Below are 14946 nucleotides of genomic sequence, written 5' to 3'. Positions count from 1 at the left end.
TAATTAAAAGGAGAACAGAGACCATTGCAAAAGCGACTGTTTATTCTGGACACAGAAAATCCAACTGTGCCAGAATCTGGGAGCAATAAATGCTCTGAAATTGGCACCAATCATCCAGAACCAGGAGATCATCCTTTGGGAGTGTCAATCCATCCCTAGAGGATTGCAACATCCGGTGACGTTGTGAGCGAACTATTTTGCATTAAATACCATGGAAAGGCCTTTCATATCAGTTGGCAATGCCATCACCTAAAGTGAACCAAGGGTATCCCTACAAACAAATATAATTGTAGTTGCAAGATGAAGCAGAACACGATGTACACATGTACACATAGATGTGTCTCCACACACAGGAAAGGGACCCTATATTGAGGGATCTTTGGTGCTTTCTCAGCTTGGTTGTTTTCTTGCAGATGGTTCACTTCCCATCATCAGGGCTACTTAGTTTGCGTAATGAAATGTCTACAAGAAAACAACCAAACTCAGAGAGCACCAAAGATTTCTCATTCCAACCCTGAGCTGCACATTTTCTCCTTTATTGGGACCCTATATTCTATTTTCCAGCAGCCCCTATCTCTGTTGGGAACAAGCTCTTTCTCTGCTTTGCTCTTCTTAGTGTGATCACACCCATTTGCACCGTTATTAGTTCATTGAGTGCTAGCATCTGGGAGGTGTCCTTTAATGGGGCAAACCTTTGGATTTACCAGCATAGATAGGACCGGTCTCTGGACTGTTAAACCAGGTTCTTCATCTTCTGCCCCCCCTCCTCTAAATGACAAAAGATGCTCTGAGTCATGATGAACTAATTAATTCAGCCAGCTTTCCACTATGGTCTAGGCAGCAAAAGCAAACTAAAATAGATCTCTGGTTTTAAAGGAAAGCTAGCTTATTTCAGATACTTATTAGACAACCTCAAAGTTTGTTCTCTCTCTCTCTCTCTCTCTCTCTCTCTCTCTCTCTGTGTGTGTGTGTGTGTCTGTGTGTGTGTGTGTGTATGTGTGTGTGTGTGTGTCTTTTGCAAGAGCCTTTTGTTGTTATAGGCCTCTGAAAATTCTGCCACAGGGTGATAAGATAGGCATCAGAGGCATTTATGGGGAGAATAGGAGAAATCCCTGTGCTTTTCCCCAGCAAGGTTTTGAAGTCTTTATCTCAGCACTTTTTTAAAAAAAAAAGAAAGAAAGGCAGAATATTACCAAGTTTTCATTCTCCAATTATCGCAAGTCCAAACATTAGCAACTACAAATGATGGATCAGCAGAGTTGGAAAAGAAAACAAACATATTTTCACCTTTACAAGGGCCAAATATTTTCAAGCCAAGTCACAGAGAATTCTCAGCAAAGGGGCGTTTGTTTAATAGTAGATTAAGCAATTGCAGCATTATATATATATATATATAAAGCAGGAAAATTAAATCTATTACGGATCCGTCCTTACTAGGGAGCAAATGCCATTGACTTCCTAATACTGCTCAGCAAAGTAAAAGAAGCCTCACTTATGTAACTGCTACCCTTTTATTCCAAAATGTTTGCATTAATCTAATAGATGGGATGATTTGCCATCTTTACATTTAAAATATGAGATAGGAAGGAAGGAAGGAAGGAAGGATAGTAAGAGTGCTATCAATACCAGTATTGTATATATTTATACTCAGAAGTAAGTCCTGGCATGTTAGTGGAGTTTAGCATCTTTAATTATGTTAAGTCTATGGTTAGCTGTGTTTTTAAAAGAATTAAGGACAGATTGAACTAAACATCATCCTTACTCGGCAGCACAGATCTGCTTTGAAGAGTTCCCGAACTGGAGCATCTGAATTAGTCCCCTTTCAAACCATAAATAAATGTATAAATGAAAGCCTGAGATATAATTTGAATCTGGTTGATAAGGGAAAGGGAAAGAGAGAAGGGGAGCAAGAGTGTTGTTGTGATAGTTGTTTTGAAGGGGGGGGAGTGGGGATGAGTTGGTTGGAGGGTTTACGAAAGGGAAAAGAAAAACCAACAATTTCTCCAGCATAAAAATGAAACATCATATTAGTTTGCCTTTGGGCTTCATTTTTTCCCTTCTACATTATAACTAGTTATTGAACTCGCTAGAAGATCTAAAGGCCATTTGCGAGGAGACAAATTTCAATGGAGGTTCCCCATCAATAACTCCTTGGCAGTGACCTATTGGATCAAGTCAAACAGGGGAGGTGAAATTCAGGTCACGCTGTCTAAGCAATATTAAAATGCGCCCACTTTTTAAAAAGCCACTTTCAACGAGATTTGAAGAAAATTGAATTCCTGGGAGAGGGAGGGGGAGAGAGAGGGGTGTGAACACAGTGGGGATGGGATACTGGTGGAAAAGAGGATGAGAAAATGAGAAAATGGTTTGCAAAAATATGCTTTCCCCCTTTTTTATTTTTTATTTTTTATTTTTTATTTCTTTTTCTTCTTTCTTTCTTTCTTTCTTTCTTTCTTTCTTTCTTTCTTTCTTTCTTTCTTTCTTTCTGGAAATAGCAAGAATTTGACTTTTTTGTTTTAATAATAAATAATAATAAAGGTGATAAATATTTACACAAATGAGACTGAAATGGGGTTATGTGAGTTTTACCTTTAGTGATATGCTCTGGTTATTCAAATTGTATCACTCCAACTCATTATTTTTTTAGTGACAACAGATTTAAGAGAAAAAAAATCAATTTAACAGTTGCGTATTTCTTTGCATAAATTACTACTACCTCTCAACATGGTGGGGAGCAAGAGAGGGGAAGAGAGAAAGAAGAGCCAATATGGAAAGATTTTGTGGTTTTTTCATACCTACAAGTTTGTGGGGGTTTTTTTAAATAAAAAGAAAGTGTCATAAAGAGCTCTGCTCTGTAAAACTGATCTTCCTTTCCCCATTTCCCAAAAACATTTTTCTCCACCATACCCATGCCCATGGATCTTCCCATCTAGTCAATGAACAATCTTTTCATCAAAAAAGAGTCCAACTCACTGATCAGTGGTGAAATGTTTTGTTCACTTAGGGGAAAAAAGTAATTTCTGGTGCATGTTGGGGGGGGAAAGCATGTAATTCAGAAATTGAATTATATTCTTGGATTTATTTTTATTTTTTTTGAGATGTCTGCAAACAACAGCTTTGAGATGCATTTTTTCTTTTAAATAACACCCGTGTATGTGTGACTGTGCGCCTGTGCGTGCAAGTGGGTGACTGCCTTATTTGGCTAAAAGGAACAGCCTTGGTGATACTTAACATTAAAGAGTATATGGCTCACATGATAAAGCTCTGTGTGATAGGGGATTACTCATTTAATATTTATTTGGATTGCTAAACAGGGAAATAACAAACCCTCGATGGCTCGATACTACATTTGGGGATGGCGGAGGCTTTTATTTATTTATTTATTTATTTGCCCAGGGAGGGTGGATCCGAGATGCACAGATTGTAAATGGCTAGAGGTGTGGGTTACCAAGCGGTCAGTATGGTAATAGCCTGCACAATGAATCCGCAGGGACAATGGGCATTTATTTTTCTTCCCTACTGTCAAAGGGATGCTTTGTACTCAGAAATAGTCCTGGAAATGGGAAGCAAAGAGATACATGTTTTTCCAACCCGATTTCCTAGTTTGGATAGGAATTCAAGAGTCAGGAATTATATTTCCCCGGAAAGTTCTCTCTCTTTTCTCAATTGCTGAGCAAAAGAATAATTATTACAGAAATAATGCGTTTCACCCATGTTGTGTTTTTGCGGGTTAGGAGAAAGTGAGGGTAAGGAGAGAAGGATGCTAAATAGAAACAAAAGAGGTTTGTGCCCCACTATGGTTTGGGTCTTTCCCCCCCCCCACAGGGTTTTGGAGCCTTGTATGATGGGGACAATAAGAGGAAAAGTTCCCAAACTCTGAAGGAATCAAGCTAAGCAAACACAGAGAGACTCTTTTTTTAGGTGGGGGGGTAGGGGAAGGGGATAACCTACAAGAGAAAAAAAACAATTCTTAAAAAGAATGTTCCCTATATTAAAATATGATCAGGGAAGGGGATAAATTGGCACAAATAAGGAAAGGGAGCCATTATAATTTGATTGCAAAATAAATAAATTTGGGAACCAACAAACAAACACCCAAATGGGTGGCTAGGAGGTGAACTCACTCACTCACTCACTGGGGAGTAAATTCAGATTGGCTTTGTACTTTCAAGCCTTCCTGCAGAATTGGGCCACATCCTGCCACTGAATTTTCTACACAGTGAAAAAGTTCATCTAAGTTACAAGATGTCCGCCATATTGCTATTATTATTCATTCAAGGGTGCTTTCTTACCCCAGAACATCCTGGAGCTGCCCTGAGGTTCTTGAGCCTTAGGATTGAGCTGATGTGCTTAAAGCCCAAACTTCTTTCGCTTTCACTCTCATCACAGGAATTCTATTAACATTAACCTAAAAGGGAGGCAAGGCAAGCGGTTCCCTTGAACTGATCTCCCTGAATGCAGTGGGATAAAATACACTAGAAGGTAGATATCTGTGATAAAGGGTCCTGAGATATGCAAAGCTCAGAAAAAACAGCTGTAATGCTGCTTGCTCCAGCTGATGGTAATGCCACAGCTAGGCATAACAATACCATCACCACCAGCAGCAAGAGTACTAGGGTACTCTTTCTCAGAAGAAAGAGATTTTAAAAAGAGATTTTTTTTTTAAAAAAAAAACAAACAAACCATGGCACTAATAATAGTTGCAGAAGCAGAAATCTTTGCCTTTTAATTTTTTTCCCAGTTGACATTTCGTCTATCTTCTATGCCATGATTTTAAGGCAAAACAGCCCCACCCCACCCCAAACACACACCTTCTTCTCTTTCTTCTTTTCACGCACAGCAACAGATGCCTTAGACAAAGTTGTTCCTATGGAAGCATTATATCAGAATTCCTTTCGTATGGACAGCTACCTGAATCGATAAGATTAGGTGCACTGTCCAGTTGATCTCACAATAGTTCTCTTTTGCCTTTTACACGCCACTTATATATGTTGGATTACATCACTTATACTCTGCAGCCGGACATCAACTGATCTGGAGAACTTCAGGCTGAGAAAGGGAATGGAATGGAATGGAATGGAATGGAATGGAATGGAATGGAATGGAATGGAATGGAATAGAATAGAATAGAATAGAATAGAATAGAATAGAATAGAATAGGATAGAATAGAATAGAATAGAATAGAATAGAATAGAATAGAATAGAATAGAATAGAATAGAATAGAACAGAATAGAACAGAATAGAACTGTATACAGTAATAAATAACTTTCACCCTCAGGAATGTAAGACCAATCTCAACCTCCTTTTCTTCTTCCACAGTTAATCAGTAAACAACCATTCAAGTGAAGGATTAGATAGCCATAGATGAGTAAAATACCATCCCAGAATATACTTTCCTCTTTAAGACTGCACATGAGAAGCATTCAGGAAAGGAACAGGGGTGGGTGGGCCTGACTAGGTACTTTATTGGATGTACTCTTTTTTTAAATGTGCAAGTGCAATAAATATAAACTGTAGTCAAATTAGAAATCACTCTTTTAGGCCTAATTACCAAAGTGAAGATAGGATGGATTCCATCTTGCTAAAATCTACCCAAACTGTGCATAACTAGAAACAGTTTAACTTAAGAAAAAGCTTTTTTTGGAACTCCGAACAGCTGCTCTTCGAAGAAAAAACTTTATTGGGAAAGAGGAGGAATATATTTTCCAGGTTTTCCTAGCCCCATAAAGGACAAATTCACCAGTCGTTTATATATACCCTGTAGAATCGAATTTGTGTGAGCACCTCTATTGCAAATTCGTCTCTAGGGGGATATATGGATGATGCAAAAGGCTTGCTAATGTTCTGTTTTCTTTGATTTCCTCTTACTTGCAGATGTAATTAAAAATCTCAAATGTTTGGGGGTGGTGATGCATGTGTATTTTTGTGTGTGTATAATTTTGATAGATCTAATGGAATCTCGTAAGTAGATGATGAATAAATAGTTAAAATAAAAATAAAAGTAAACAGTTCTCCTGATATTAAAAAAAGTATTACTTTTTTTCTTGGAAAGAATAAACAGTCAGCATTGCAAAGGCAGGCTCGCACAAGCCCTTGTTAGAGAGAGAACATGCATATGAGAGAGCGAGAGAGCGCGAGAGCGCTAACCATTTCAAGTGACTGATTTATGGCGTTTTACAGCCCCATAAAAACTGCTACAACCAGCCCAGAGCCTCCGACACCGCTGGCACATTTAGTCTAATAAATAAAACATAAACAGTTAACTTTATGTGTCACTTTTATTGTTATCAAGTAAAATATTGCAATGCCCTGCAAGCTATGATTTTCAACTATAATTGTTATCAAGCAATACAAGGGATTAATCCAACTCTCCGTGTGCCCCCTTCTCCTTCATGTAGGCTATAGATAAAGCCCTTAACTGCAATAAATGAACACTTTAAACTGTTTGCTTCAGATCAACTTCTTTAGCCTGCCCAGGGGTCTGTTTATATTGGCATCGGGGTATATATTCTGTCCACTATTTCCATAAGGAAACCAGATGTTCTGAATTAAGGCCCTATACTTTTCTCCATTACTTGGGGGAGGGGGGCGGCTGGGGTGGTGGTGGTGGTCATACCTACCTCTTGTATGGCAAGGGAATATTATCATCCTTCTGTCTTACATTCAGTCCAGATGGGTGTAGGGTGTGCACATGTTTTTCTCCAAAAATTATATATATATATATATATATATATATATATATATATATATATATATATATATATATATATATATATATATATATATATATACACATACATACATACATACATACATACATACACATACATACATACATACATACATACATATATATATATATATATATATATATATATATATATATATATATATATTGGAATGAAGAGAGTCCCTCTGTGTGCGTTTCTCCTCATTTGTGTCACCTTCTCATCCCCCTTCTCGCCCCTCGGAAAGGTAATGGACCTGCCCAATGGCTGCCTAGAACTTCCTCCGCTTTTAGTTTTCCAGCCTTCAGCTCTTCTTGCAACTCCTCAGATCGCCCTTAAGCAAAGGTTAATGAGCATTCCTAGAACACTCCAAATGACGCAAAGGTGATTTGCATATGCCCCTGCTCATCTCTCCCCCCCCTCCGCCCTCGCAGGTAAGCTGACTTCTTTGTCTCTCTCCACCCCCCCCCACCCACCCACCCACCCCGGCTCTTGCCCACAAATCATGGACATGCAAATCTTGAACTTCTTCCTAGTTTTCGGTCTGAGCGTCTTGAAGGGAGCTTGTGTGTCTAAGGGGAGGGGCTGAGAGGGCGCTTCTGCAGACAATTATACACTAGCTGGGTTTCTGGGGAAGAGGGGAGGGAGGCGGAGGCAAACCTCCCCACCCCCACCCACCCCCCCACCCCCGCCACCACCCCGGATATTCTTTAAGGTGAAAGAAGCAAAGCAATTTTGAGCGCGCTTCCTCTCTCCGCACTGCAAAAAGAGATCTTGGGTGTTACTCCTAAGCGAGATTCACTCCATTCTTGGTTGTGTACAAGAAAGGGCTTGCTGTGTACCTGAAAAGCGGGGGGGGGGGGAGGGATTGGAGGGGGGGGCGGGGAAAACCTAAGGCGAAGAAGCTTTTCCTACACTCCCCACACCTCCCTGCCAAAATATGATGGAGCCGATTTCTATCATTTTCCTGACTTGACGTGGTCCTTTAAAAAGAAAAAAAAGAAGGAAAAGAAAAGAAAAGAAAAGAAGAGCCATTTCTGGTTGCCTGCATCACATACCCTTCCCCCAAATTCACTTCTGCTTGGAATTGGGGGTGTGTGTGTGTGGGTGTGTGTGGGGGGGGGGAACCACCGACCAAACAAGAAGATCACACGCACACGCTCGTGTACACACACACACACACACACTCGCGCGCGCGCGCGCACACACACACGCACACAGACAAATTGGATACACTTTGAATAAGCTTTTGGTTCCTTATCCGGGGACTAGCGCGGCTGGCGTGATTGGCGCAACGAGTCACATGGTGAAAGTAACTTTACGGGGTCGCCAGCTAGTAGGAGGGTTTTATGGAGCAGAAAAACGACAAAGCGAGAAAAATTATTTTCCACTCCAGAAATTAATGATCATGAGCTCGTATTTGATGGACTCTAACTACATCGATCCGAAATTTCCTCCATGCGAAGAATATTCGCAAAATAATTACATCCCAGACCACAGTCCGGAATATTACAGTCGGACTAGGGAGTCCAGTTTCCAGCATCATCACCAGGAATTGTACCCTCCACCTCCACCACCGCCACCACCGCCACCTCCTCCTCCTCCTCCTCCACAGCGACCCAGCTACCCCGAGCGCCAGTACAGCTGTGCCAGCCTCCAAGGTCCCGGCAACCCCACCGCGCATCCACGGGGCCATGGACAGCCGCCCGGAGGCCACCATCTCCCCGAGAAAGCGCAGCAGCTCTGTGACCAAACGGCTCTCTCCGGCGCGGCTACCTCTCCTTCCCCAGCCCCTCCAGCTTGCAACCAGCAAAACCCCGAGCATCCCAGCAGCACGGCCTCTAAGCAGCCCATAGTCTACCCATGGATGAAAAAAATCCACGTCAGTACTGGTAGGCAACTTCTCCTCCTCTGCTCCTTTTCTCTCTCTCTCTCGGATGCGTGTGTGTGTGTGTGCGTGTGTAAGATGCGTGCTTGTGTGTGTGTCTGTGTGTGTTTGCGGGCCCCCCCCTTCTCACCAAGCTCTCAGGCTCCTTCTTCCCTCCCTCTCTCCCCTTTCCCCCCGTCTCCTCCTTTGCCTTCGACGAGAGTCTTTGGGTTAGCACAATTGAGCTGGATTTACGACTCCGAGCGGGTAATTACACCCACCATAAATTTTATAGCCGAGCTAGTCTGGGCAGCCCCAGCCATGTGGTTCGTTCTGTTATGTATGTGCGAAACTCCAAAGGCTTGGAGAGGGGTGCATAAATAATTCAGGCTCTTTCCAAGCCAAAGGAAACCCCTTCTTCTTGGGAGCAAAAAAAAAAAAGTCTTGAGTTCTTTATAACCCAGTAGGCGGATGGCTTTTTCTCTCTCTCCCCCCCTTTTCCTTTCCTTTCTTTTTTCTCCCTCTTTCGATCTCTCTCTCTCTCTCTCTCTCTCTCTCTCTCTCTCTCTCTTTCGGCGCCCTGAGCCACCGAAGAGATCTCGCCGGCTCTTCTCTCCCCCCCCCTTCTCTCCCCCCCCCGCTTCCTTGCATCCATGCGAATCTATGGTTTGGCTTGGCTTGTTTGTTTGTTTTCTCCAGTGAATCCTAATTACAATGGAGGCGAGCCTAAGCGGTCCCGGACTGCCTACACCCGTCAGCAGGTCTTGGAATTAGAAAAAGAGTTCCACTATAACAGATACCTGACGAGGCGGAGGCGCATCGAGATTGCCCATTCCTTGTGTCTCTCGGAGAGACAGATCAAGATCTGGTTTCAGAACCGGCGGATGAAATGGAAAAAAGATCACCGGCTGCCCAATACCAAAGTGAGATCCACGGCTCCGGCCAATTCCTCGGCCGGCTCCCTGCCCGCTTCTTCCAACGCGGTTGCTGGCGAAGATCTTTCGCAGAGCTCAGCTCAGGAGCCACGAGCAGAGGATATTACAAGGTTATAAAACCAACCAAGCAACGGAAAAAAAAACAACGCCCCACGCAAATTGACTCTGATTATTTATAGAATCTAATATATATCTATATATTTTGGGTTGTTTTTTTCCCCTCGTAGTTTTCTCGTGCGTGCGTGCGTGTGTGTATATATATATATATATTTAGGAGAGAGAGAGAGAGAGAGAGAAAGAGAGAAAAACACATACATACACATACACAAAAGAATGAGGTCTATTGGAGATCTCAAGCTTTAGGTGCATGTATCATTATTAGCATGAGAGGCCAGGTGGCATACCTGTTGGGGGGGGTTTTTTAATCACCATTTTCAGGGTTTTATTTATTTTTTAAAAAAGGAAAGAGAATGGAAGGATGGGCTGTGTATCAGGATGTGTCTGCATGGGGATGTATGTATGTATGTATATAAGCGTGCGTGTTGGGTTGGGGAACTAAATGTTCTGTTTTAGATGAAAAATCGGGGCATATGCTAATAATTATACAGGCAAGGAAAGAATGTAATTATTTTGCTCTCTGAGTTTACACATGGAGAACAAAAAAGAGGACCATTGAAGGCTTTCCTCCCCTTCCTCCTTTTCTTTCTTCTTGTATAAATGTGGAGAAAGATTTTTTTTCTTTTTACCAAAAGGGGGGGATGGCTAGTAGAAACTAATAAACGTCTGGTTAGTTCAATGTGAGCAGCAAGAGATAAGGAGAGCAAGCGAGTTGAAGGGAAAAATCAGTGGGTAGATTTTTTTTATTTTTATTTTTATTTTTGGCTTTTCATGGTTCTTGTGTTTTTGGACTAATTTTACATGACCATTGTAAACCTGCAATAAATGAGTTTAAGTGTATATGTGAAAGTCCCCTTGTTCAATAAAACAAAACAAAACAAAACAAAACAGTGAGTGTGACACAGACTGACTCTGGGATGTTTGGTGAGTTATTTTGCTTCTTTGCCTCCTGCTAAAAAAATAAAATGCTGGGAGAATAGGCACTGGCAGAATGACCTGAATAATGACTCTTTCTCAGCTAAGTTTGAAGAAATTTCCTTAGTTAGTTAGGTGTGGGGTGTTCTTTTTGAAAGTCACCTAGTGCCATGGAAGCTAATTGACAATCTGCCATTGATTTTAGGAATTGTGTCTTGCACCCTTTCTACTCTGTGACATCACAAGATGGGCACTTGCCTTTGAACTCACACTACCAGGCAATCTTTGCCCTGGATGTATACAGGTGTGTTTGATTAGAGACAGATCCAGCTGATTCAGGATGTGTTTGTGCATTACTTTTTTTTAAAAATGTGTTTTTAAAATTTTTATAGGTACATGAGCCTCTTTCCCTTTGTTTAATAATGTTATCAAGTTAATTGTTTTCTTTTGCTGTCTGTAAACAACTTTAGCTGAAATTTACCCCTGTTATTGTACTTTAAATAAGTTTCTAGAGTATATATTCGAAATACTGAAAGGGTAGTACTGTAGAGAATCTGGAGATGTTTACTTTCTGAGGGGAAGCAGAAAGGGTGACTGGGAAAAATGTAGCACAGATGTGTTTGCACAAGGAATACTTCTACTTTGATTGGAGATAGATAGCTAGATAGATACTTTAGCAAGTGCCTCTTTAGTACGCTGATTAGCCTATTGATCAGCAGGCCTGAAAATGGAAAATAACTAGGTGATCAAATTATGCTTTTCAACTCTTGTTTTAGATGCTACTTCCAGAACCTTTATTTGCATTGAGTAAATTTTTAACAACTTGAAAGCAGAAATTCATTGCAAGAGCAGAAGAATCTTATTTATTTGTATATATTATTGTTATCTTTAAATGGTGTGCAAAATTGTGGATTATCTATAGCACTGATAGTGAAATAAGACAACAATATATATACATTTGAGATGAAGTAGGAATTTGAAAGACCAGGGAAAAGAGTTGTGTTTTTTTAAGGGCACATATTACTATAACCTTCTGATGATAATTAGGAAAATCAGTTTTGCATCCAAGGCCTATGGAACACCCAGGAAATGACTGACAGGCATATTCAGATTATTCAGCCATTCCATTCAGGTTAATGTAGAACTTTTGTGGTTTTTAAATGGGGCATAATTAAACTTAATAGTAATCATCCAGATTCATTTACAAACCACTTCACAAAGAAACTTGAGGTCCAGCTGAAGAGGATGACAGTTCAGCCCGTTACTTGTTCAATCCATCTGATGTATGTTGAGATGATTGACAGAGCAGCCAGGCAAAAACCTATGACATTATTTTTAATCATTCCCAGTAAGGAATACAGACTTATGTGTTGAGTGTATGAGAATTATAAATTAAAATGTTTCCTTATCACACTGTCAGGCCTGTTTGTCCACCTTATTTGATAGATCAAGAGGGGAAAATAGGTAAGCATTCAGACTGCAGCCTTGTGCAGACTAACTTTTGAGGAAATGCCACTGAACACAGCTGAGATTTACTGTGTGTGCATAAGACCTCAGCTACATATTTAATACGTCCCAATTAAAAAAAAGAAAAATTTGCTCAAATATACTATTTTGGGTCTATTGCTGTACGAAGACAAGCACAATCAGTTTATCTCAAAAGGTTTACACACACTTTATATATAGGCCCTCTGTGAAATAAAGGATACAAATAAAGTGATTTTTTTAAAAAATCCAAAGTTCTAAATAGTTTTTCATGGTAAAAATGGAAAGGCCATCATTTGCAAAAACTCTAACACTCTCACCCACCCCATTGATATCCCCACACTTAAACTAATAAGCGTTCTGACTCTATGGATGCGCCTGTATCACACTAGATGGTTTGAACATCCCTCTTTCTCACACACATACACACTTTGATACATTGTGACCAGGATCAGTTTCTGGAGGGACTTTGTATTGGGGGCATTCTCTGTGTCTGCCTAGGAAGCCAGGGGGGGAAGGGGGGGGGTCATCAATCACATTTACAACTCTATAGTCTGCATATTCATTTTTAAAAACCTTTTCAGTGAACCTCTTACTTAAATAGATGGCTGAATAATATTCACAGTGCTCCTTATCCCCCTCAATCAGCCCCCCCCCCCGCCTTATTTTATTTATTTGCCTCCTGAAGTTCACTTCACTGTTTGTCCAATCTGCCCTCCTGGTAATCAGATTCTTTTGTTTTTAATATTATTGTTAATCGTCTAATTTAGCCTTTAGACTTGGGCATGGCATAATTTTTCCCCCCCAGGGAACATAGATTATGATTAAAGGCAAGCCGAGAAGTGTGAGGTGGGCTGGAGGGGGGGGGAGTTGGGGGAAAGAGGGAGGAAGAGAAAAGAAAAAGAAGAGAAAGTGGAGAGATACAAACCTCCTTTCCCATCATTTTCCCCACCTCCCTCTTCCCTTCTTTCTCCGCTTTTTGACGCTTCCATGTTTGGCAGCCTGAAAGGTACTTCATTGAAGTTCGAGGGGGGAAAGGGGGAGAAAAAAGTGGGTTCACTGAGAGGACAACTTTTCTAGGCCAGCAGTTTTATTCTAGCGGCTCAGGCTGACCCCTCAGCCCCCAGTGACCTGAGTGAAGTCTCTCTAACGTTGTGTACCTTCTGTGCCCCTTAAGACAAACTTAAAGGCATCGCCCGTTTCGGCTCTTTGTAAAGAAATTTTCCCTGGTTAACAGAGCCGGGTGGGTGGGGAGGCGCGCGCGGGGAGGGGAGGAGAGGCAAGCGGGGAGAGTTGGGCTTCGGGCAGATTCAATGCGCTTTATCGCTCGGTGCTGTCAACAAAATAACTCCAGAGAAAAGCAGGCAGGGTGAAGTCTCGGCCAAGCCTTGCCTGCTTGCTTTCTCCCCCCCCCCTCCTTCCCCCTTCACTCGAAAAGTTTCCTAGCGGGCTAACTCCAGACGAAAACAAAGTTTCCGACACGTCAAGTAAGTCGCTTGCATTATTATAATTTTTTTAAAAAAATAATTTTTCTTATTATTATTTTTATTATTATTTTTATTATTATTTTATTTTTATTATTATTATTATTATTATTATTATTATTATTATTATTATTATTATTATTATTATTATTATTATTATTATTATTATTATTATTATTATTTATTTATTTTCGGAACTTCACCAAATAAGCAGCTTCATCTTTTCCTACGCATGTTTGTTAAGACGCTTCGGGGTTTCTGCTGCATGCGTGCAGAGGCAGTTCCTCTTTTGGACGAAAGGCAACCAGGAGAGGGAAGCCGGTCTTCTAAACTGGTCCAGACTTCCCGAAACCGGGCAGGAAGGAGACCTTCCTGAATAATCCTAAAACTGGAAGCCTCTGGCCATTGGCTGCCAAGGAGGGGGACCCTTGCAGGCCAGCGGCTGTACTTTTGGGCCTCCAGCTCCGTTGTGTTGGCGAGGTTTTCTTCCTAACTGTGGCAGGATCTGCCTTGCACGTGTAGCCCCTGCACCCAAGACTCTCCTCCTTGTCTCCTGGTAGCTAGATCAGGTTGTTCAGCACTTAAACCCCCCCCCCCCCAATTTCCTTTGCTTTCCTTTTTTTGGGGGTGGTGGTGGTGGTGGATGGGGTTGAGTTAAAAAGCAGGAGCCCTGTAGTAATATTTCAGAAGGAATGTCAGGAACCCAGCGACTTGTCTCTGAGTGCCCAAGCTATGTGGCAAACCTTTTTTTCCCCCCAGGACGGCTCCCTTCATTTGCTTGATAAGGTCTCTGTAGGAGACAGGAAGCTTGAGGGGGAAGCCAAATGGGGACCACCACCCCCATCCTGGGAAAGCAGGCCACGGGAGACCCTACTTCTTTCCTTGGAGGGTGATGAAGAGGGCTTAAAGAAACTTCCTGCCCAGAAAGAAAGGGCCATCGCGATTCCCTGGGGGTCTCCAAAGTCCATCCCCTTCTGATGCTGTTTAGGAAAAGAACTTTTTTTTCTTTCCAAAAGGAGAGACTGAGAAGCTGAAGAGAGTTGTCTGGGTGGACAGGACTTATGCTGTTAAGAGAGAGAAAAATGTAAGATAATAACCCCCCCTTTTTTATCATCCTGTTATACTAACATTAGTTTAACTTCTTAACTTCTTAAAGCAAAGAATGTCCCAGAAGTTTGAAAACTCCCCTTTACAGCCCCTGCTCTAGACCCTCGGCTTTACTAGTTATCTCTCCCTTCCCCCTCCTGTTTCTTTCTCCTCTTACCGTTGGGGGGGGGGGGAGAGGAAAAATGTTCAAGTGTGTGCCGCTTAATTGTAATTAAAAGACAAACATTCCACCAGGGTTAAATGAATGAGTTACGGGTTTCCAACCATAACTGCCAGCAGTTTCAACATGTAACTTATATTTATTGT

At 41.4% G+C, this 14946-nt stretch overlaps 1 protein-coding gene across 1 annotated transcript; it reads left to right on the top strand.

Annotated features, from left to right (window-relative positions):
• Positions 1 to 8030: 8030 nt before the first annotated feature.
• On the top strand, positions 8031 to 9649 carry HOXC4 (homeobox C4; the record flags this gene model as incomplete). The annotated part of the gene is made up of 2 exons (XM_083355036.1): positions 8031 to 8622; positions 9297 to 9649. The coding sequence occupies exons 1-2, from the start codon at positions 8034 to 8036 to the stop codon at positions 9647 to 9649; spliced, it is 942 nt and encodes a 313-aa protein (XP_083211162.1). The 5' UTR covers positions 8031 to 8033.
• Between the last annotated feature and the right edge of the window lie 5297 nt (positions 9650 to 14946).

The sequence above is a fragment of the Vipera ursinii genome (assembly GCF_947247035.1).
Source record: "Vipera ursinii genome assembly, chromosome: 2".
Lineage (NCBI taxonomy): Eukaryota > Metazoa > Chordata > Lepidosauria > Squamata > Viperidae > Vipera > Vipera ursinii.
Note: the sequence above shows the minus strand (reverse complement) of the source record. Positions and strands in the feature narration are given on the sequence as shown.